Source organism: Anas platyrhynchos, chromosome 19 (assembly GCF_047663525.1).
Source record: "Anas platyrhynchos isolate ZD024472 breed Pekin duck chromosome 19, IASCAAS_PekinDuck_T2T, whole genome shotgun sequence".
Taxonomy (NCBI): domain Eukaryota; kingdom Metazoa; phylum Chordata; class Aves; order Anseriformes; family Anatidae; genus Anas; species Anas platyrhynchos.
Window position 1 is genome coordinate 1,257,093 of NC_092605.1, and position 21,566 is coordinate 1,278,658.

Genomic DNA, 21,566 nt, shown 5'->3' on the forward strand with positions numbered 1-21,566 from the left:
AGGTGCAGGGAGGCGCTGAGCAGCTCAGGGAGCTCTGAGGACAGGTGTTGCCCTCGCAGCATCGGTCAAAGCAAGTATGCAAACCTGACAGGCCATGGATCACTCGGGAGCAGGCTGGACAGCTTGCTACCAGCCCCCTGAAACGCCAGGGTAACCCGGGGGCTGATGCTTGCGATAAGCCCTTAGTCCTTTGTGGGATTTCTGCGGGACAAACCCATCCCCAGCAGCCTCGGGAGCAGCATTTGGGGTCACTGCGACCTCAACCCGGTGCTCAAGCCCTGGCTGCTGCCTCCGGGCAGCCGGTCGCAGAGCTCAGCACGCCCTGAGTGCAGCTTCCAGGCACTGCAGAGAAACGCTGAGGCTCGGCCGGAACAGAAAGCGATTCCTGAAAGTGCTCTTTGTTCCCCTGAAAAACCCCGGCTGGCAGTCAGGCTCCTGCTCGGGGTTTCAGTCAAAGGAGTTAGGAGCGGAGTGTCAGAATCCCGAGTGAAAGCTGGAAAGTTGGACTACTTCCTCGTGTCAGAGAAAGCGTGGGGAAAGGGGAAAGAAAGAAAGAAAGAAAAAAAAAAACACGCCCTGCTTAAAAACTTCGTGGACGTTTGCAAAGCCACAAGTCATTAAAGGCAGAGAAAGCCATTAGCTCTGTAGGACCCACAAAAATGTCCTGCTCTCCCCCTGCTGACTCCGCAGTTTGCTGAAAACCTTATTCCCAGCCCAGCGCTGTCGTGAGGGGTAACGCTGGAGCAGAGGCCTGCTAAAAGGCAGCGGATTAAGTTATTGTTAGAAAGAAACAAAACATGCGAATTTCAGCCCCATAAAAGCAGGCTATTTGCAGGAGCAGAAGGATCAAGCCCAGCAAAGAGCCACTTTGTTCCAGTCCCCGAGGAGGTCAATTCAACCCGGAGCAGGAGGAAAAGCTGAACTCCTACCAGCCTCTGAGCGACCCCGATCGCTTCAAAATCAATTCCTGGAGCAACACCTCTACGTGGGTGTTCCTTTTTATTATTATTTTGGTTGAAACCAGAAAGCTGAGGGTCAGCAGCAAGAACCGCATGGCTGGGAAGTTTTGTTTGTTTTACCCGGCCCGGGCAGGTTGAGCTGTAAGGCCCGGGCAGGTTTTATAGGCTGCCTGGATTTCCCCGTCTGTGGCTTACAGACCCTAAAAGCCCACCAGAAGGCGGGCTGGAAGCAGCATTTTAAGCACGGAGGGACAAAAAGAGCCGGTGTTCCAGCCCGGGGCAGGGCAAGCACGGAGCCACAGCCCCTCTGCTGCTGTCTGCGTGCCCGCGAGCGGTGCCGTGCAGGGCAGCGACCACGACAGCTCCCACCTGCAGCAGGGGGAGGCAGCGGGGGGGGTGCTGCAGGAGGCGCTGAGCAGTTTCCCTCCTGCAGCCCCAGTCCCTACGTTCCCAGGCTCCGCAGAGGGCTCAGGGGGATGTGAAGCAGCGTCGCCACTGACCTGTGAGCAGAGCGCATTCTTGTGGATCTTCTTGTAAATCAGAGCCGGGCAGATGAAACAAATGAGGCTTCCCATCGTGGCACCCGTCAGGCCCAGGACTGTTTCCACTGGCAAAGAAGAAGGAGAGAGGTCAGCAGAGCCCTTCCCCTCCAGCTGCACGGCTCCCTGAGCCCCCCCCAGGCTGCGTCCAAGCCCGAGAATCCCACCAGGATGCAGCCCCTGCCCCAGCTCCTCGCTCACCGTTGGGGATCATGATGCCTCCGATCATGGTTCCAAAAACCACGGCCAGCGTCAGGGCTTTGAAGCGGAGCGGGGGCATGTAGCCCCCCGCTGCAAAGGTGCCATCCTTCTGCTGGAAGAGAAACATCGGGAGGGGGAGAGAATGAAGCGAGCCCCCGCTGCACAGCCACACGGCTCCAGGGGGGATAAGGGGGGCACGGGGGACAGGACAGGGGCAGTTTCACGAGCTGAGCGCTGTGCTCTCTGCGGGGTGGGGGGCAGCTAGACGTGGCTGAGCACTTTTAAATATGCAACTGCGCTGGAACCTTCAGAACAAGACTGATGGGAGGCAAGGAGCCAAATCTGCAGTTTCCATCCTGCCCCAAACGTGAACCGTACAGCTGTATCCGAATCCCTCTGCCAGTGCTGCTGCTGCTCGGCCTCTGCGAGCGGCCCCAAGGCCAAGGGCATGAGAAAGAGGCGCAGCTGGGAAGGCAGGAGAGGAGGGGGGGGGGACAGGCACGGGGGAAGAGCTCCGGCACAGCCACCCCACGGCATCCCCAACGCCTCGGGGAGCAGGGCTAATTCCCAGCACGGTGCGGCGCGTGGGTCGGCTCCTCGACGTGACGGAGCTGTGGGGGAGCTGCTGGTGCTGGAGGGCTTCCAGGCACCCCCCGTTTCCCGTCCCGTCCCACACTCCCCGAGCAGGAGGTGTGGAAGGAAAGCACAGGATGCCACGGGCCCTAGGGACCCGGCAGGTCCCCGCGCTCCCGGCTGCAGGGGTGGGAGAGAAAAGCGAAGTGACACATCGGGGACCCGGGGGAGAACCCAGAGCGTCCCCAGAGCTGCTCTCCTCCACGCCTGCTGGCTTTCGCCAGCACTCTTCCCTCATCCTCAGACCCTCCCGACGTGAGAAAAGAGCCAGGGGCTTCTCACAGGCAGAAGTGGCAGGATTTAGAGCTATAAATTGCTCGAGTTTTATTTCCTGCCCTAAGAGGTTTCTATTTATGCAGATACACAAAGGCCTCAGAACATTCCCACAATCTCTTACTGTTATTTACTGAATACCATCGGCATGCTTAGTGCTGTACAATACACAGAGGAGAACACGCTACTGCCACAAGGGACTTACAGTCTAAATCAGACAGCCCAGCTATAGCCACAAAGGCTGTCTGAAGATCTGACCCTGGGAAAGGTGAACGTGTGGGAGAGGGGCGCGCTCCGCCGCACGGTTCTGCACCACATCGGCACCAAACAGCCCGCGAGGCACCGGCAGAAGGGGACATCTGAACCCGCAGAGGAGAAGGCTGCTCAGGGAGCTATTGACAGAGGTGGAAAGATGAGAATAATAATAATAAAAGAGCAGAAACGAGCAGGCACGCAGAGAAGAAATGAGGCCGGGCTCTGAGGCCAGGAACAGAAGCTGGAGCTAAATGCAAAGCAAGATCGAGTTGGCCAGCAAAAGGGTGCCAGCTGGAGCAGCAGGAAATAAGGAGGCTCCTCTGTTTCCAAAAGCACATTTCTCCCTCTTTGTGAGGGGGAGAACCGCTCAGCTCTGAACCGTGCGACGCTTCGACGGGAGAGCCGAGCGGGGCAGCGGCTGCCACGTGAGCTGGGGTGCAGCGGAGCCGTGGCAGGATCCAGACTCGCACCCCCAGCCCACGAAATTCCTCTGCAGGGAGGGAAGGAACCTCGGAGAGCCACGGATTAATTCTGCAGACCGCCACGGGGCTCCTGCTGCACCGCTGCCACTCGGGATTTCACCGTGATGGAGGATTTGTCCCCCCCTGGGGTAGCGAGTGCCCCTCACGACTCAGAAATTCGTGGCTGGCAGCGGAGCCTCGCAGATCCAAGGCAGCAGAAGGCAGACAGCCACAGCAGCCCTCCAAAAAGCAAGTGTCAAAGGTGCAGGCCAAGGCAGGGAGCTGCTCCTGGCCGCGCAAGAAGCTCTTACCTGCTGCTCAAAGAGAAGGGTGTTCAGCGCCTGTCTGCACGGGAGAATCATCATGGGAAACCCCACGGCTACCGACATCATGAATCCCACGCGAATCATCTCCGTCACAAGGTTGGAAGGGAAGTTCATTAGGACGTTCCCAGCAATGGCTTCAGTGTAACTCACGTAGCCAAAGAACCCCACCTGTCCGGCAGGAGGGGAGGTGAGCGGAGGGGGTTTGACTCCAAAGCACATTCACACCCGCTCGCTATAAAAGGGGGGGTCGGTGACCTCCTGGGTGCAGGCCCTCCCTAAAAAGCAGAGGCGAGTTTCTCCCCAAGCACAGGGGGTTTTCATGGAGAGCACTGCAGCGAGGGAGAGCTGCCGTGGCCTCCGACACCAGGCAGCAACGCAGTGCCTGCTGCCAGCCCCTGTCCCACAAAGGATGGGCCGTGAGGATTTCCTGCAGCAGGCTGCCTCACAGGGGAGGCTGCTCTCAGGATTTATTAACTGCTCCCTCCGCATCTTTCCCACTTCAACAGGCTGAAAGAAGCTCTCCTAAACCCAGGGCTGTGCCCTGGCAGGCAGGCAGCAGGCTGATGTGCACGGAGGAGCTGCGTCCCCACTGCCTCCACCCAAGGAAGCGTGCTGGGCTGAGAACTGGGGCTCTCCAAACGCCTCCTGCCCCCTTCCCTGCATCATCTCCCAGCTCACTTTGCTTTCAGCAATCACGAAACATCTTTCAGAATCAATACAGCAGGAACCAGCCCCAGCTGCAGATAAACCATCGGCCCTGCTGCCCCTCCGCAGCACGGCTTCTGGCAAGGGAAGAGAAGGGGAAGTTTCTTACCGTGATGTAAAAGGTGGTGACCACGTTTAGGGAAGAAGCAAATATGGAGCTCATGATTTTAACAGACGGCTCATCCAAGCTATCATAGGTAGGCAAGACCTGACTGTAGAAAAGGGGCAAGTTATTTGAGGAAACTTTCTACAGAGAGAGAAAAAAAACGAACTCGAGCACGTTCCCTGCCTCAGCCCAGCAGCAAAGACTCCCTGACACCTTCCCCCTATGGAGCACAAACACTCGCTGCTATTCCACAATTTATACTGCCAATGCCAAGAGATTTCAGAACACTCATAACTTTAAGTGTTGCAAAAATATTCCTGCTCTCCCCACCCCACCACGTGGAGCTGAACGTGTGATGTAAACATTTTGGTTCAGAAGTGTTGCAAAATGAATGACCATTTGTTCCACTGAAACACCAGTGGCACCAGGCCAGGCAGCGCACTGCGATTATTGTTCTTGGAGCTGGCTGTGCTGATAATTAAAGCAACGCCGTGTTTACAGAGTAAAAGCAGGAAGAAGGTTAGAGCATCGCACTGTCTAAAAGAAAAGTTAAACAAACAAAGCTGAACGCAGCGCCCGCCGTGTTGCAGCGCTGCTGCTAGGGCTCGGTTCATAGAAAGCTGGGAGCGCCAATTACACGGATTTGGGGTATTTACAGGCTTGGAAAGCATGTGGAATGCACTTTGTGACATCAGGTGCATATTTTAGCAACTCATTAACCTCTTGCTACTCGAATTCAAGTGGCTCCATCCTGGCTTCGCGTTACCCACGTCGCTCTCAGGAGGAGGGGGGTGCATCCAGGCAGAGGGGAAGGGGCATCCCCAGCTCCAGTGGGCAAAAAGCCATTAACCCAGAGCGTGCGGAGCCGAGGCCAAACAGAAAAATCCTTAACCCTTAATCCCCTAACTTCAAAGGGCTCTGCACAAAGGGAGCTGAGCAGCAGCTTGAGGAAGCGATGAGATGCAGCCACCGGCAGGGACCGAAGCTTCCCGGGGAGCCGCGTGGCTTCGGCTCCTTCCCCGCCTGGTGTGCAGCGACCTCAGCTGGGTCAGCTGCCTGCAGACATTTGGTTTTCTTGGGGTTGGAGAAACTGCTCGGGGTCTGAAAGCGTGCTGTGGGGTCCTCCTGACCGCCAAAGCCAGGACAAAGCAAGAGAGGGAGCACGGAGCAGGCAGCGCGTGCTGGTGCGCCCGGGGTTTGCTTTTAAGCAGGAGAGCGCTGGAGGCAGCGACGCATCGGGGTCTGGCCTGATGAACACATCACACGTTGTCTGTTCTAGCAGCAGCACCTCAAAGAGGGTGTGAGCAGGTATCCTCTCCTCCTGAGCACAGGCACAAGCCAGCAGAAGCACCAAGACCTGACTCAGAGACGATGGCCTTGCTTTGGAGGGGTCGGAGCCACTGTGCTGTCCTCACCCCAGGGTCGTGGTCACCCCGCAGCCTCCCCAAACACAGCAATACCTCTGCCTGCAGGGAGCTGGTGCTCAGAGGCAATGAACCCCCCTGACTTGTGGTACTCCTGTGAATTCAGCACTTGGTGGGCTCAGCGACTCGACCAAGGTGAGGCAGGGAGGCTGAGGGGAGCAGAGGGGAGCCCCGAGTCCTTGCGCTCTGTTCTCACCCCACAGCACATTTCCGTGCTGCGCAACGGGAGAGGAGCGACCTACTTTGCAAGTTCAGCCCCAACAGGATGGCTTTTAAAGAGCAAAAGGCATCAAACTCTCACATAAACCATTGGTTTCTCAAGGTTTATTTTTCCTTACTGGATGCTGCCTTTACGTGCTGGAGGAAAGGGATTTTTGTTTTATGTTAGAATTATTTTTTTAAAAGGTGATTCAGGAGTTAGCAAAATTAAGCCTACCTAGCTGAGAATGACATGCTTATAAAGAGTGCTTGGCCTGGGGGCAGGGTATTGCCCTGATGCTTGGAAAAAAAACTCAGCTTTAGGTTTGGCTTGCCATGCCAGAGCTGTGATGGACTCTGTATCGAGGTACGTGCACGCTGGCCCAGAGCAGAGGATTTCCCTGTTTCCAGCTCCCAGCAAAACAGTGCTGGGTACCGTGTGGCTACCACGAGAAAAAAAAAAGGGGAATTGAAAAATTCTAAGATGTTAACAAGGTAAAGCTGTAGAAGAACACAACTCCCTTCGCCAGTTGTAATGGAGACATTAAACAGCAAGACTGGAGCGTGCTGGGGTAGGAACCAAGCTGCCAAGAGAGCCGATAAGTGGAAAATGATGATTTGGATCTTGCGTGTGGGTGTAAACACAGCAGTCTGAACAAATTTTATCTGTCACATTCATTTACTGCTGGCATGCTACCCATTTGCTAGAACTACAGGGGGGAAAGCCCAACTCTGCCAGCCTTCCAAATGAGGATGGTCTTTTCCGTGTCCACATTTGGATTTACACCTCTATTTAAAGTCTGTTTCTATTCTGGCCAAGCACGTATTGCTCACTTGCCATTCTGGTGCCGAAGGTAATGCTGTTAGAAGCACGGAAAGAGCCTGCTCTGCCATCAGGGCCTCCCGTGAGCCAGAGGAAACCCTCGCTGCAAGCAGGTAGCTGCAAACATGCAGCCAGCCATCCCGAGATCTGCTGAGTGTTCTCAAAGTTTGGGGGAGCAGGGAGCAGCCACAAGCACACGCTGCCCCGCACGGAGCCCTGCAGCCATCAGGAGCCACGCAGCCTTCCCTGGTACTCAGCCATTCCCTCCAAGAAACGAGGGAAATTCCCCACTGATGGGGCTGCACCAGAAGCAACGTGCATTGCACCGCGGGGCTGTTTGGCCCAAATGATCTCACGTTGCCCACGTGCAGTAACTCCCCCGTGAAATCCAACTCCCTCCCCCACCTAGGGAACAAAAGGGGCACGTCTGAACGAGACGCCGTACTTCAGCGGGCTGGAAAAGATTTTGATTCGAAGAAAAAAAAGGAAACCAGATGGCATCTATCCCTCACAACCCCCCTGCCCTCACAAAGACGTCTCGCACGCCCCGGCTGCCAGAAGGGAAGGGCAGGTACTTACGACTGGCAGGCAAACGACATGCCGAAGATGGGGATGCAGCGGAAGATGCCCTCCCAGCGGGTGTAGCTAACTCGCTGCAGCCACTGCCCGCTGAAGAGGCCGTGCTTGAAGGACGACAGCACGATCTGCAGCCGAAAGAAAGAAAAAAAGGGTTAAGATCCAGCCCCAGACTGACAGAAAACGCCAGTGCTGGGGTAAAAGGCAGCACGTGGCAGCTCACGGAGAACAGCTCGCGCTGCCGACCACAGCCTGAGCTCTGAGAGACAAAATCACCAGCCCCCCACCCCTCCCACCCACTTTAATAACACTCACGACAGCCTCACTGGCCCCTTGCCACCACGGATCCTGGGTGTATTTTACAAGATGTATGGCATTCCCCCCTGTTTGATGCCATCAGACATCACAGCACGCACCAGGGTGGAACAATTTCCACTGACACATCTAACTGTGAGAGTTATTGTTCCCAGAATGTCTTTTGCGCTTTTTTTAAAACCGTTTTTTACATCCAAACGAGACGCAGCATTTGCCTCGGAGATCCTGTTCAACAGAGAATGACAAAAGTTCCTTGAAGAGGACCCCACCTGCCCAGTGCTACTCCAGAACCACTTAACACCGCCGGTTCACTGAAGACAAGGATAAATTTCATGAAAAAAGGGGAGTGAGGCACCCGGTTGAGGCCAGGGGAGCTCTTTGGCCATTGACAGGGAAGCTGGCAGGCATTGGGTTGCACAGGAAACAGAAGGTAAATATGTCTGAATGCCTGTTTATAATATCGCCTGAATGGGGGTTTTCTAATCCCCAGAGATTACGTTTTAGGGCAGCCAAGTCTCATGAAATGTTGTGGTTTTCTTAAAGGCACAGCTTCTGCAACACAGGAGTTTTGTAAAACACTCATTTACAGTTTCCAGGCTTGTTACAGAGGCAAACTCAGAAGTGTGACACAGCCCGACCTACTAAAAAAAACATTAAGTACAAGAAATCTCCACTCCTTCCTATTTCTTTCGTTTCAGCTCTTCCAGGACTGAAATTTGGGGCAGATCGGGCTGGGGCTCCAAGATCAAGCTGCACGAGCATCCACGGAGCACAAACTGAAGTCATTACAAGGTACATAAAGTCCCCACCTCTCAGTGAATGGTGCTGCGTAACGAAGCTTGGCCAAGCCAAACAGGGCGAGCTTTGGATCACCCTCCACTTACTCTACTTGATCTAAATGGTCAAGAATCCATTTATCTCAGTAAAGGAGAATGCTTCGAGAAAAATCGGTGAACAAATAAAACGCCCTTGTACCGGGGCGGAGAGTTTTGAAGCTTTCCCTGCACAAGAAACAGAAGTGGTGGCGAACAAAGTCACAACCCTCAGCTGCAGAAAGCCTGAAGGACGCGCGGTTGTTAACGGGAATCGTCCTCCCACGACACGCTGCAAGCGCTGAGGTTTCAAGGCAAAGCTCTAACATTTGATAAAAGCCTTCCTGATTCCAGGAACTTTCCCCCCACACATCTCCCATCCTCCGATTTAAACTTTGGAGCCCTAAATTACAAGATACCAACAGGAGAATGAACCACAAATGCTCTCGGCCGCTGTAATCCGGTGTTTGTGAGCGCACAGAGCTGCTGGCCAGCTCCTGCTCGCTGTGCTCCTGCCCTCACGAGCCCGAGTGATGCAGCCTGGTTGTTACACCGGGCACTCTCAGCACTCTTTATCAGGAAGGACGCGTTAAACTTGAGCCCTGCACCTGCAGGCTGTCCCAGCAGGGTTCGAGCAGGAACATCTGCGGTAACCCCCTGGGAAAACAGCGTTCCCAGCCCCGATACCCACCACGAACATGAACACGGTGTAGAAGATGAGCGCCATGGCACTGAAGGACTGGATGGAGGCCATCATGTTCCTCTGCAGGCTCAGGGGAAGCACGATGCACAAGGAGACGGCGAAGAGCAGGACTATGCGGAAGCTGCCCGACACCTGGAAAGGGAGCAGCAGGGAGAACTGAAGCACGCTCGAAATACCCCGGGGGAGCAGCAAAGCAACTCCTGCCCGTGATTCTGCAGGGATTTAAAGATCTGATGCTGCCATTCCCACAGCCAGCTCTGCGAGGAGCTCACGCAGTCACTGGGTGACACTGTTGCTCTACGCCGCGTGTGACAGGTCCACCCCGAAGTGGAAATGTGGGGAGGGGGGAGCTTTAAATGCTAATCCAGCGCCAGCCAGCTGAGCATTTTCGTGCAATTAAATCAAATCCGAACTTACTCGGGAACCAGGAGATTGAAGTCTTGAAAATTCTGATCCAGAAAATTAATCAAAACCTCACATTGGTATTTATTATAGCAGAACACTCTGAAACGCTGGGAAATATTTAATACCTCATTTGGCTGCAGCCACGACGCATCTTTTTAACTTCACAGTCCCTTAATCAGAGCTTAGCAGCAGCAGGCGGAGCAGATAACGGCCCCGCCAAAGCCCCCTCCACAGCCCCTCTCTGCTCCCCTCCTCCGGGGGCTGCTGCAGCCTCCAGCACCAACACCGGGGCTGCCACGGGGCAGATTTCATCCCCGAGGAGGCAGGTGATCCGTGGCTTTGGCCACTAAAACACCGAGGGAAAAGGGCAAAAATCCCTCTTGAACCAGGGGGCTGCAAAGGGGTGAGCTCAGAACTGGCTGGCACTGCCTGGGAGGGGTGAGAATTAGGACAGGAGTTATTTCCTTCACAAATCTGCTTCAGAATTAATAGTGAGCAATATTAAAAGGATTCATTTTGTTGGCCGTGCCTCACTGGAGGTGTTGCACATCTGACTGTTCGGCATACGTCTGAGCTTCCAGGACCTCACAGAGCAAAAGAATTGGACTTGATGATCTTAAGAGGGTTTTCTGTATGATTCTAAGGAAATTCTGCTCACGAGGTGTGCTGTTACAGCCTGCCAGGAGATGACCCCACAGCAGCCCATGGCCTGCCGCCTGCACGGGAGAGGCAGCGCAGCGAGGATTGATTTACCTGGAATCCGAGCAGCCGAGCAAAGAAGTTGGACCCCAAATCACCAATGACAACATAGAAAGCAATGCAAGTCCCCAGCATCAGCCCGATCATGCTGCAAAACAACAGGACAGAGGTTAGGAGGCTGAAGCAGGAGCCCCGGAGCGCAGCTGCGGCACAGGCGAGGTCTCAGGGACCTCTCTCTGCACCCAACCACAACAGCCACAGGTGGCTCAAAACCCTCCCGCGCTCTCCCAAGAAGCTTCCCGAGGATTTACAGGGAAACAGCAAATGGAGAACCTTTAAAATGCCTTCAAATCCATGCAGCCAGCTGCTCGCTTGTCTTCAGTGGGGAAGCAGCCCCAGAGCACCTTGCTCTGAAGCACGTCCACGCCCAAACTAACCCAAGTTTTTGGCACATCAATGGAGATGACCGCCAAATTTTGCAGAACCCACCCCAAAACACATTTGGTGACCAGCAGTGAAGCAGGTTCTCCATCCACAGCAGCTGCCTGCATGGACCAGCAGCATTTGAGAAAGATTCTGCGTATTTTTGGTGCTCGGCAGCAGGGATCAGAGAAAGAGAGGGCACCAGAGCCCGGCCAGAGCACAAGATGCCTCCACCAGGGGATCTCTTCTGGAAAAGGCAGCGTGGTAACAACACCCCATCGCCTGCCTGGGCTGCTGAACAACCTGCGAGGGATTTTCTGCAGCAAGGGATTGTCTGGGGTCAATTTTTTGTCAGGGTTGTCCAAGGAACAGGACCACCAGCCCTGGGGACAGGACTTCCACCGCAGGGCACCTCCCAGCGCCTGGGGCCCCGCGGGGCAAGGCGGCACCGAGGGGAGGAGCGGGCGGCTCCGGGAAGCCAGAGGGCAGATTTGAGGTCCTGACCTCTCCTGCGAGCTCACGGCAGCCTTGGCAGGGATCTCACCCCTGGAAAACAGCCACGAGCGACCTGCCCACGGTTTCCCAGCACGCAGCAGAGCCGGGGAGGAGCTCACGAGCTCAGAAGCGGGCACGAGGTGCTGGGGACAAAGTACACAGGCTGTGCTCGGGCACCTCGCTCACTTTCGTGTTCAAATTCTAGCTGCCAAGGAGGCCTGGTGGGAGCAGGAGAGGCAGCAGCACGGGAAACGAGCACAGAAAGGCCACAGGAGGCACGGGAGCATTCCTCATGAAAGCCGAGCTGTTCGAGCTTTGAGTGCAGGTTACCTTGTTTCCACCAACATTTTTCCTGCTTTTCCATAGGCGTGAAATGCTGGTGTAAGAGGGAAAAAAAAAAAAAGTTGCAGTTAATGCAGGGAACGTCCCAAACATCAGTCAGAAATTCAATAATAACAGTGGCAGAGGGCAGCAACCCGCCAGGGCTGGGTTTTGGGGCTGGTTTCCCTTGCCCACCCTCCCATTTTCCTTTTCAGCCACTCCCTCCACAAACTGAGAACCACATCAGACGGGTAAGAAAGACGAGGGGAAGACAGACAGCAGGTTATTTTTCCTTTTTTTTTTTTTTTTCTTCTTCTTCCCCATTCTATTTTAAAAAAAAAGGAGCGCGAAGCAGCAGCCACACATGGCAACCATTAAAGGCAAGTCGGCGCGGCGGAGGGAATGCGCACGTCGAAGATGCTGCGTGGCGAGAAGCGACCGCGGCGCAGAATTGCAACCAAGCTCCCCCTGTTTTATTTTTATCTCCCCACTCGAAGCGAGCCGCCTGACGCTGCTGGATGGGAGAGCTGAGCCGGTGGCCAGAACGTTCAAACCCCACGCCCAGAACCCCCGGCACTCGCAGCCCACACCAAAGGGCTGCTGCCAACGCTTGGCTCCCCCCTTCCCGTGCTGGGGCTGGAGCGGAGAATGGTCGCTCCTCTTCAAACCATTGTTTTTTTTCTTAAAAAGAAAAAGCCAAGAAACCGCCGCACGTATTTTTAGATCTCGCTGGGCAGAGTGGGAATTGAGGCCTCCAGTTCCAAGCAGGGACCGCGCTGCCCGCCCGTGGCACTGCAGAAGCCCAGCACGAACCCCCCCCCCGGGTTCCCCTCTGCCCCCTCCCCAGCGCCCGCCAGAGAGCAAATTTATTCCCTCCTGGAAGCTCCCCCTGTTATTTTAAATATTAACTTACAATCGACGGTTCCTTTGGACTCGGCTCGAGTTAAAAATTAAGGAGACAGCGTGTTCTCCCGCGGAACGAAAATAAAATAATAAAAAAAAAAAGGCTCAGCGGGAGGGCGGCAGCAGAAAAACAACGCGGAGCTGCGGCGAGGGGCAGCGCCGAAAACAGCCGGCGGTGCGAGGAGCAGCCTCCAGCTCTCATCGCCCCCGGCTCCATGGGGCTGGCACGAGGGAGGGGAACCAGCAGGGGATAAAAACGATAAAATTGTCCTCCCCGGGGGCTGCTGCAGAGGCCTGGTTCTGTGGCACTGACCCCGGGGCTCCTTTCTGACACCACGCAGCCTCGGTGCCTCCTGTTGGTGGCAACCAGCAGCCTGTCCCCTCGGAGCTCTGCCGAGAGCAGCCTTCAGAATTTAGGTCAGATATGGGAAAATTGGGTCCTTTATCTGCTCAGGGAAGGGGATCTCAAGCCGGGCAGAGCCGAACCCGCTCGGTAATTAGAGAAACCCTTTTTTAATTGTGGTCACTGCACCGAGCAGCCTGCATTTCGGCACTTCTCGCTGCAGGGAGCTGCCCGAGCTGCTTCTCCTCTCCCCGGGCAGCCCAGCCCCGCAGCCATACGGGACCAGCATCAGCCCGGTACGAGCCTGGCTCTTTTGTGCCCCCCCCAGCTCTCAGAGCACCTCCGGAAGGGCCCCCAGTCCCTCGGCGCTGCCAAAGCCTCCCCCGGGCTCAGCTGCAGATGCAGCGGGGCACAGGCGGGCGCTGACAAAGGCTGCCTGTGTGGAGCTGCCCGGCCTGGCTGCATTAGGATGCGGCGCGGGAGCCGCTGCCTTTTCCTCCCAGCCCCCTCCCTTCCCCTGCCCGAGCCCCGTGGCACCTCTCCCAGCGCCTGGGGAGGGAGGAGAGGCTTCGTTCGGCGTGCCAGGAGGTGCCAGGAGATGCCAGGAGGTGCCAGGAAGCTTGGAAACGTCGCCAGCCTCTGTGTACCCGAGCCCCTTGGCTCTGAAAGCGCCGAGGATCCCTTTTCCCTGGGGGAGGCGACACACCAGGGCTGGTTTCACCGCAGCCGGGTGCTACCTGAGGGCTCCTGGCTGGCTCAGCGTTCCCTGCAGGCCCAGAGGCACGGCCTTGGAGGCTGCGGCCGTTTTTGCCCTGTTTAGTTTCCAGCAGATAAAGCCCGGCAGGAGCCGAGCACTTTGGGCACCGCGAGCGTGGAGGAAACCCAGCTGTCAGCACCCTGAGCCACGCACCTCCCAAACTCCTTCCCCAGCTGCCACCCAAAAAACTCCACCCCAAAAAAGAAAACACAAAAACAAGAGAAAACGATGAAAAAACCACCTCCCCTGCGCTTTCACGTGCCACCTGAGGGGGTCCCAAACCCAACCACCCCCTCGTGCCCCCCGCGGCAGGCAGAGAGGTCACCACCAGAGCCCGGCGCTAGCGCCAGCGCAGAGGAGCCGAGGCAGGGAGCTGGAGGGCGCTGCCAACCCCCCCCCCCACGGCCCCCGCAGATGTTTCTGTTTTCCCGGCCGCCTGGAAGCTGGCAGCGTTTCCTCCCGGCTCCCCCCCAGCTCTGCCACAAACGCTCCGGGTGGCAGCTCCGTGCCAGGACCCGATGTCCTCGGCAGCGCGCTGGGCGGGGAGAGGGGGGCGGGGGGGCAAAGCCAAATAATTGGCAGCAGGCGGCTCCCAAAAACGCTTGGGTTTCCATCACTCAGCGCCTGCATCCCCTCCCCTGCCCCGCAGAGCCCAAACAATTTGGTGCCCGTTAACCCCAGGAGCAGGATTAAAGCCTCCAATTCCTCCCCCCAGGGGACGGAGAGCGATGGGGGGGAACAGGGCACAGATTGAGCGCTGCCCCCAGAAGCTGCTGGGCGTGCCAAGAAAACCGGGCTGCAAGCTGTAAATTAAGAGTTTGGGGTAAAACCGCCGCCTAAAAATAAATCGGGAAAGCCAAAAGGAAGGCCGGGAGCCGGCGGCGCTCACCCAGGCCGGGGTAGGTGCGGCGCTTGCTGAGGTTGGCCGCCTTCACCAGGAACATGCAGGACTGGTGGGTCATCCACGAGCAGAAAACCAGGAGCAGGGCGCCCAGCACGATGCCGCACTGCGAGGGAAAAAGGGGAGAAACAAGGAGAAAATGGAAAAAAATTCAGCGACCTCAGCCCCACCCCCCCCCCCAGACCCCTCAGGATCCCCCTCAGGCACCCCCAGCCCCACTCCTGCCCACCCAGGGGTTCCCCACAGCCAGCCCCGAGGGGACCCCAGCCCCGGATCCCGCAGCCCGGGGGGGGGGTCTCAGCCCCCTGCTCACCTCCCAGCACTGAACGGGGCCGGGGGCTCGGTGGGACACGGCCCTGCAGCTCCTCCCGGTGACCCCCCAGGGCCGTGAGCGCTCCCCCGGTGCCCCCAGGCCCTGCAAAGCACCGGGACCCGCTGCAGACCCCAGGGCCCAACCTCTGCCCTTTTTACGCCCCCCCCACACCACGGGCACGGCACCGGGCTGCCCGCTATGGAGACACCGGGAGGGGGGGGGGCACCGGGGGGGGGCCCGTTACCCTCCGTTTTTTTTACCGGACGCCTCAGCACGGGGCCAGACCCCCCCCCACCGACCACATCACCCCCGGTGCAGCCCCCCCAGGGCCTCCCCCAACCCCTGCAGTCCCCCCCAACCCCCCCCGGGGGCCTCCCCCACCGGGTACCCCCCCGGTGCCGTTGCCGGTGCCGGTACCTGCCGGAAGCAGAAGGGCACGGTGAGCACGCTGACGCCCACGATGCTGTTCACCACGTTCATGATCAGGCCCCAGTTGGAGCCCGGCGCCGCCGCCGCCGCCGCCATGGCCTAAACCGGTGCCCCCCCCCACCCCCCCCTCCCCCCACACCCGGTGTCCCCCCGGTCTCCTCCGGTACCGGAGCTGCCCCCCCACACACACACACACCGCAGGGCCCCTCCCCGCCCCTCAGGGCCCGTCCCGGCCCGTCCCGGCCCCGCCGCCCTCCCTCAGCCGCCCGCCATGGCGGCAGCGCCCCCGCCCCGCCCCGCGCCGGCACCGGCCACAGCGGCACTTCCGGCTTCCGGTGCTCCGCTGGCGCTTCCGGCGACGCTCTAGCTGCCTTGGAGGACCGAGCTCGCTGCTCCTGGGAGGACTGAGGCTAAAGGGGGGGGGGCGAGACCCCCCCTGGGACCCCTCTGAGCCCCTCCCCGGGACCCTCCTGAGCCCCTCCCCGGGCCAAGGGCCCGATCCTGGCTTTGTGGGGCTGTGTGGGGCTGCCCCTGCCTCCCCCAACCCCAAATGCAGAGATTAATGCAGGGCCTGGGGGGTGTGGGGGGGGGCACGACCCCCATTCCCCATCTGTGGGACCCCCCAGGGCAGTGGGGTGGGGATGGGGTGGGGTGGGGTGGGACCCCCACAGCCCCTACACAGCCCCAGGCACAGGGCAGGGGGGCTGGGACCCCCAACGAGGCCTCATCCTGGGGCAAATCCCCACCAGCATCACCCCAAGGGGATGGGGGGGGCAAAAAGGGGGGTGCCCTGCGCTGGGCTGGCACCCGAGGGGCTCAAACAGGGGGTTCAATGCATGCACACGAGTGTACACGTGTGTATGTGCATGCACAGCCATGCACACGCATGCACACGCATGCATGCACCCAAGTGTGCACACCTGCAGACACCCAAATGCACACCCCTGCACACCCAAAAACACACCCCTGCACACCCAAATTCACGTGCACACACACCTATGCACACCCAAATGCACAGCCATGCACACCCCTGCACACACACACCACCCCCTGCAGCATCACCCCAGGCGCCGCCTTTGCCCAGCCCCTGCCCTCCCGTCCTGCTCTTGCACACGCGTGTGCACCTCTGGCCGTGCACCATCCCCTCGTGTGCCCGCGTGCACCATGCACACAGCAAGGCTGGTGCTCAGACCCAACCCAATGCTCCCCACTGAGCACAGCCCCATGGCCGGACCCCCCCAAAAAAAATAAACATGGGGGTTTGCATGGGCTCAGAGGGGCTGGGGGCGCACCCGGAGCCCCCCAAAACCCCCGAACCCCAGGGTCAACCCTCGGAGATGGGGGGAACCAAAGGGCAGACCCCGTGGTGGGGCTGCCTCGTGCCCGCAGCAGCAGTGTCAGGGTCAGGGCGGCGCGAGCCAAGGTTCCCATGCGCCCGAACGCGCGGCGCTCGTATAATTTGCAGCAATTGCACTGGGTAACCGCAGGAATTTGCTCTACAAAAGGTTGGCGGGGAGGTGGAGCGCGCCTGCCTAATTCCCTCCAGGTGCTACCGGGGGCTGGAGCCGCGGCGCCGGCTGAGTTTTGGTGCCTGCTGCTGCTCGAGGCAGCGCCAGGTCCCAGGAAGGATTTTGGGGGGGAAGGATTTTGGGGGAGGTTTGGGGGTGTCGCTGGCCCTGCTGCCAGTGGGGTCCTGGGGATGTGGGGCTGGGGATCCGTGGGGCTGGGGATCCATGGGGCTGGGCGCAGGGTGGCCCAGTGTCCCCACGCTGTCCCCAAGGCATCCTCAGCCCCCTCAGGGCCAGGAGCACCCACGGGACCAGCAAAAGTCCCAGGAGCAGCGTGTGGGGTGCCCCTCCCCACAGCCACAGCCCCCTGCTCTGGTTTAGGGCTGCCAGGCGGGAGGGGACCCGATGGGATGGGTCCCCTGCGTCCCCTCTCCCTGTGGTGCTGGGGGCTCGGCTTGGGGTCATGGGGGGGCTGGAGCTCCCAGATGTGGGATGTGGAGCCTGGAAGAGGGATGTGGGACCTGGACATGGGACATGGGACAAGGACATGGGACATGGGACAGGGACATGGGATGTGTGACCTGCATATGGGACGTGGTACAGGGACATGGGACGAGGGACCTGGACATGGGACCCCCACTTCCCAAACCACCTCCACCCCTCTGGGAGCAGAAACACCACCGTGACCCCAACTCTGCGGGCTTCCCGTCCCCCCCCTGTCCCCAGGCGAGGGGCTGGCACCAGGCACCCCCCACCCAAATAGGCTCAGCACCCTCCGGGGGGCACAGCCCCCCCCCCCAGGCACCCACGGCAGCCCCCTGCCTGCCTGGGAAGGGGAGCTCACCTTCTCCCTGCGCCGAGGAGGAGACATCTGCAGCGAGTTAGAGGGGAAATCATGTTTATCCAATTAGTTTTACACGGCCCCTAACTCAACGCTGGCAGAAAAAAGGGCTCAGGTGGCCGCTCCGCGTGCTCCACGGCCGCCGGCAGCCAGGAGCACGCCGAGAGCTGGCTGCCTGCGAGCCCCCACACTGCGGGACGGGGATGGGGACCCCACTGGGACCCCACGGGGACCCCGACCCATCCTGGTGATGCCCCAGCCGTGTCCCCGTCCCCACTGTCCCCATCCCCAGGTGGGACTCCTGGGGCACTGGGATGTCCTGGGGGGCCCTGGGGGAGGTGTTGGGAGGCTCCATCCCCACGCTGTGCCCACCCCTGGGGTGCTGGGCGAGCTGAGCCTGGGGGCTTTTTGGGGGGCTCAGGGTGGTGATGGCTCCGGTTTTGGTAACCGTCTGCTTCCACCTCTCCTGCCCCTTTCCCTGTTTGTTTTTTTCTCCCTGATTTTTTTTCTCTTTTCTCCCTGATTTTTTTTTTCTCTTTTCTCCCTGATTTTTTAATCTTTTCTCCCTGATTTTTGCTTTTCAGAGCAGCCCCCCTTGAGGCGATTTCTAAAACCCAGGACAACGTGCTTCAAGTCACCGTGTCCCCAACCCCACTGGGATCCTGCAGCTGCTCACCTGCAACCCAGCAGCACCCGGCTACCGAATAGTGGGGGCCAGCGGGGGACCACCGGCAGCCCCCGGAGCTGCTCCTCCCCTGCATTTTGGGGCAACCCCCCCAAAATCAGCAGGAGCTCGGTACGGCGCTGTGCAGCCCGCAGAGCTGAAATAAAGCAGACAAATACGGGATAAAAGGGAGCGAAGCCGAGGGGGCTGCTGTGCAGGGGGCCACGCCGGGAAGAGCGATCGCTGCCGGCCCAAAGGTCTCCGAAATATTTATTGCTGGCAATAACCGCCCGATATTGCCTCGTGCTGCTGCTCCTTCCTCCTTCGCCTTCTCTTCTTTTATTTGTCCTGCCCCAAGCAGCACCTGCCCCCTCCTCTCCTCCCCTCCGGGAGCAGCTCCTCCGGGGGGGTTCCTGCCCCCCAGGGCCAGATCCTGCTCTGCCCTCCCAGCCCAGGCACCTTCCACGGGACAAGGAGCAGAATGTGGGTCACGGACGGGGTGGGGGTCCCAGTGTAGGGTCCTGGGGGTCTTCCACGGTGCAGCACTGGGAGCCCCTTCCCAGGCTGCTGGGTTTTGCTGGGGTGGCAGAACTGCTCCGTGGGGCTCATCGCTGCCCGCAGCCCCCAGGGGCAGGATGCTCGGGGGGGGCACCCGGCCCCGTCCCCAGCAGCAGGGAGCAGCCAGGGCCGCCTGCTCCACGTGACCGCGGCCACCCCGAAGACAGATGCTTGGCAGAGCCCGGGAAGAAGACGGCAAGTATTTAAAAACATAAATTAAAACAAATTGCGTTTTTATATTGCAAATAAGGGCAGTTTTATCGGTTTTATTGCATAACAACCATTAATGAAGTGCAGTTTCAGGCACCTTAATTGCTCGGAGACTAAAGTTCAATCCATATCTCCGGCACGGGCTGGAAGACGCCGTGTGTCATGCGAGTACCTGGCAGCTTGGAAATGTAAATAAATTTATGGGCACCATTAGGAAAACGGAGGAGAGGGACCCCATTTATCCAGGCTATTTATCCGGGAGGGAAGCGGCGCGAGTCCAACAGCGTGAACCGGCCGGGGAAGGGGGGCAGCGAGGCTGCAGCATCCCCTTGGGGCCACCCCGATGTCCCCAAAACAACCCCGTGGTGTCACCCCGATGTCCCCCCAGTGTCACCCCGATGTCCCCACCGGGGGGACCCCACCAGGACCAGGGGAAGCGAAGGCTATGGGGGGCGTGGGTGCCGGTGCGTGGGGGGCAGCAGCACCGGGAGGCTGCGGATTAGGGCTGGGGAGGGAAAACCCCGGCCCCGGCCCCAGCCCCACGACCACCCACGCGCGTCCGTGCGACACCCGTGGACCCCCCCCGTGCCCCGCAGCCACCCACGCGCGGCCCCGCAGCCACCGGAGGCGCGCACTCCGCGTGAGCGCGGCCCCGCTCGCTCCCGTGCAGCGCGTGCACGACCCGCGGCCACGCGCCAGGCTCAGCACCCACGAGCCCCCCGCCCCCCACGCGCGCCCCCACGTGCCTGCGGCGCGCCACGGCCCCCTCCAGGCCCCGCCCCCCGAAGCGCGCATGAATGGGCTCGCGCCGCCCCGCCCCCCGCCCAGGCCACGCCCATCTCCTTTTAAGGCACGAGGCGCGCCGCGGTGGGCGTGGCTTGCCCCCCAGCCCATGCTCCGCCAATGAGGGCGGCGCGCCGAGCCCCCCGCGGGCGCCGGCCTTTGTTTGTGCGGGGCGCCGGGGCCAATGGGAGCGCGGGAGGGGGCAGCGCGGACCAATAGGAGCGCGGGGGGAGGGGCGGCGCGGGGCGGCCGGGGATGCCCCTGCCCGGCCACGTGCGCGCGGCGCCGCCACCGCGGGGCAGGGCCGGGGGCGGCGGCGGCGGCGGGGAGCGGGGCCGCGCCCTCGGGTCCCCGTGACCCCCCCCCCCCACTCCCCCCCTCAACGGGGTCCTGCCCGGGTCAGGTCCCCCCAGCCCCCCCCGGGTTGTGCTCGTACCGGGGACGGGCCCGGTACCGGGCACCGGGGTTGCGCCGAGCTCCGGGAACGGCCCCGCCGGGCACCCCCCGGGACCGGGCGAGGGTCCCCCCCGGGGTTCCCGGTGCACGCTGGGGTTACCCGCGGGCTGCCGGCCCCGAGCACCGCGGGGCTGATTGCGGAGAGCCCCCCCCGGTACCGGCAGGTCGCAGCCGCCCCCCCTTACTGACGGCTCCCGTTGTCCCGGGGCTGCGGGGTCACGGCGGGGGCTCCCCCCCGCGGCCCCCACCGGAGCCCTGTGACCGCTCCCGGGAGCTGCGTGGGCAGCGGGGCAGCCCCGGGGGGGGCGGCGGGGAAGCGCCGGTTCGTGCCCCCCCCCCCCCCCCCGGGGCCGGGAGCGAGAACAAAGGAGGCGGCTCCGCGGGGGGGGGGCCGTGCCCCGACCCCGGTGTGCGCGGGGCTGGGGAGGGGCTCGGGTGCTCCCCCCTCATGGGTTTGGCCCGTGCCGTAAAGAGAAGCCCCCCGGTAACGAGTTTTGTCAGGGGAGCCGTTACCGCACCGGGACCCGCACGTCCAAACGGGAGTTACCGGGACGTTACCGGGATGCTCCGGGACATTGCCACCGGGATTTTCGCATCCCGGCACCGGCGGGGCTCGGCCAGGCCCCCAGTGGGGACAGGGGACACCCGGCCTGGCTGTGGGACGGGGACAGGGGGCTGGTCCCAGGCAGCTCCAGCCCCAGTGGGTGCCCCCCCCCGTCCTCCCGTCCTCCCCCCCGTGGTGCCAGGGGACACCCCCGCACCCCAAACCCGCAGCCCTCACGGTGCTGCTGCCGTGCCCCCACCGTGGTGTCCCCGTGTCCCCTGCCACCGGCTGTGACACCCTCGGGTGCTGCTTGTGCTGAGCAGTGTGAGCCCCCCCGAGGAGTCTGCAGGGGCTGCTCTGGGTGGGGGGCTCAGTGATGAGGTCCCCCCCCAGTGGTGGTGTCCCCAGGCTGGTGGCAGGAACGTCCCCGTGCCCGGGGTCGCTCACCTGGGATGGGGCCGGAGCCAGGCTGGGTGCGGTGGGCACCGTGGGGGCTGTTACGGGTGGCATGGTTCAGGCACCCCCCCGGGCACGGGGCCGGTCCCCCGGCAGCATCCCGGCAGCCTGGAGCTGCTCCCGGCCTCCACGTCCGCTAATCTGCCCTTTAATCAAGCAGCCGGGAAAAAAAAAAATCAGGAAAAAAAAAAAAAAGCAAAATACAAACAACAAAAATAAAATTCAAAAAAATATAAATAAACCCAAAA

The 21,566-nt window shown here is 60.3% G+C and overlaps 1 protein-coding gene across 2 annotated transcripts in view; it reads right to left on the reverse strand.

The window, feature by feature from the left end:
* Positions 1-15,541, reverse strand: part of SLC38A10 (solute carrier family 38 member 10) — a 30,423-nt gene extending 14,882 nt beyond the window's left edge. For both annotated transcript variants that reach the window (XM_038165302.2, XM_038165301.2), the window contains exons 1-10: positions 15,287-15,541; positions 14,545-14,662; positions 11,662-11,707; positions 10,468-10,561; positions 9,298-9,441; positions 7,483-7,607; positions 4,462-4,564; positions 3,633-3,815; positions 1,700-1,811; positions 1,460-1,566 (exon numbers count right to left, since the gene is read on the reverse strand). In XM_038165302.2, coding sequence (XP_038021230.2) covers positions 1,460-1,566; positions 1,700-1,811; positions 3,633-3,815; positions 4,462-4,564; positions 7,483-7,607; positions 9,298-9,441; positions 10,468-10,561; positions 11,662-11,707; positions 14,545-14,662; positions 15,287-15,394 — 1,140 coding nt within the window. In that variant the 5' untranslated portion in view covers positions 15,395-15,541. The remainder of the gene's footprint in view (positions 1-1,459; positions 1,567-1,699; positions 1,812-3,632; positions 3,816-4,461; positions 4,565-7,482; positions 7,608-9,297; positions 9,442-10,467; positions 10,562-11,661; positions 11,708-14,544; positions 14,663-15,286) is intronic.
* Between the last annotated feature and the right edge of the window lie 6,025 nt (positions 15,542-21,566).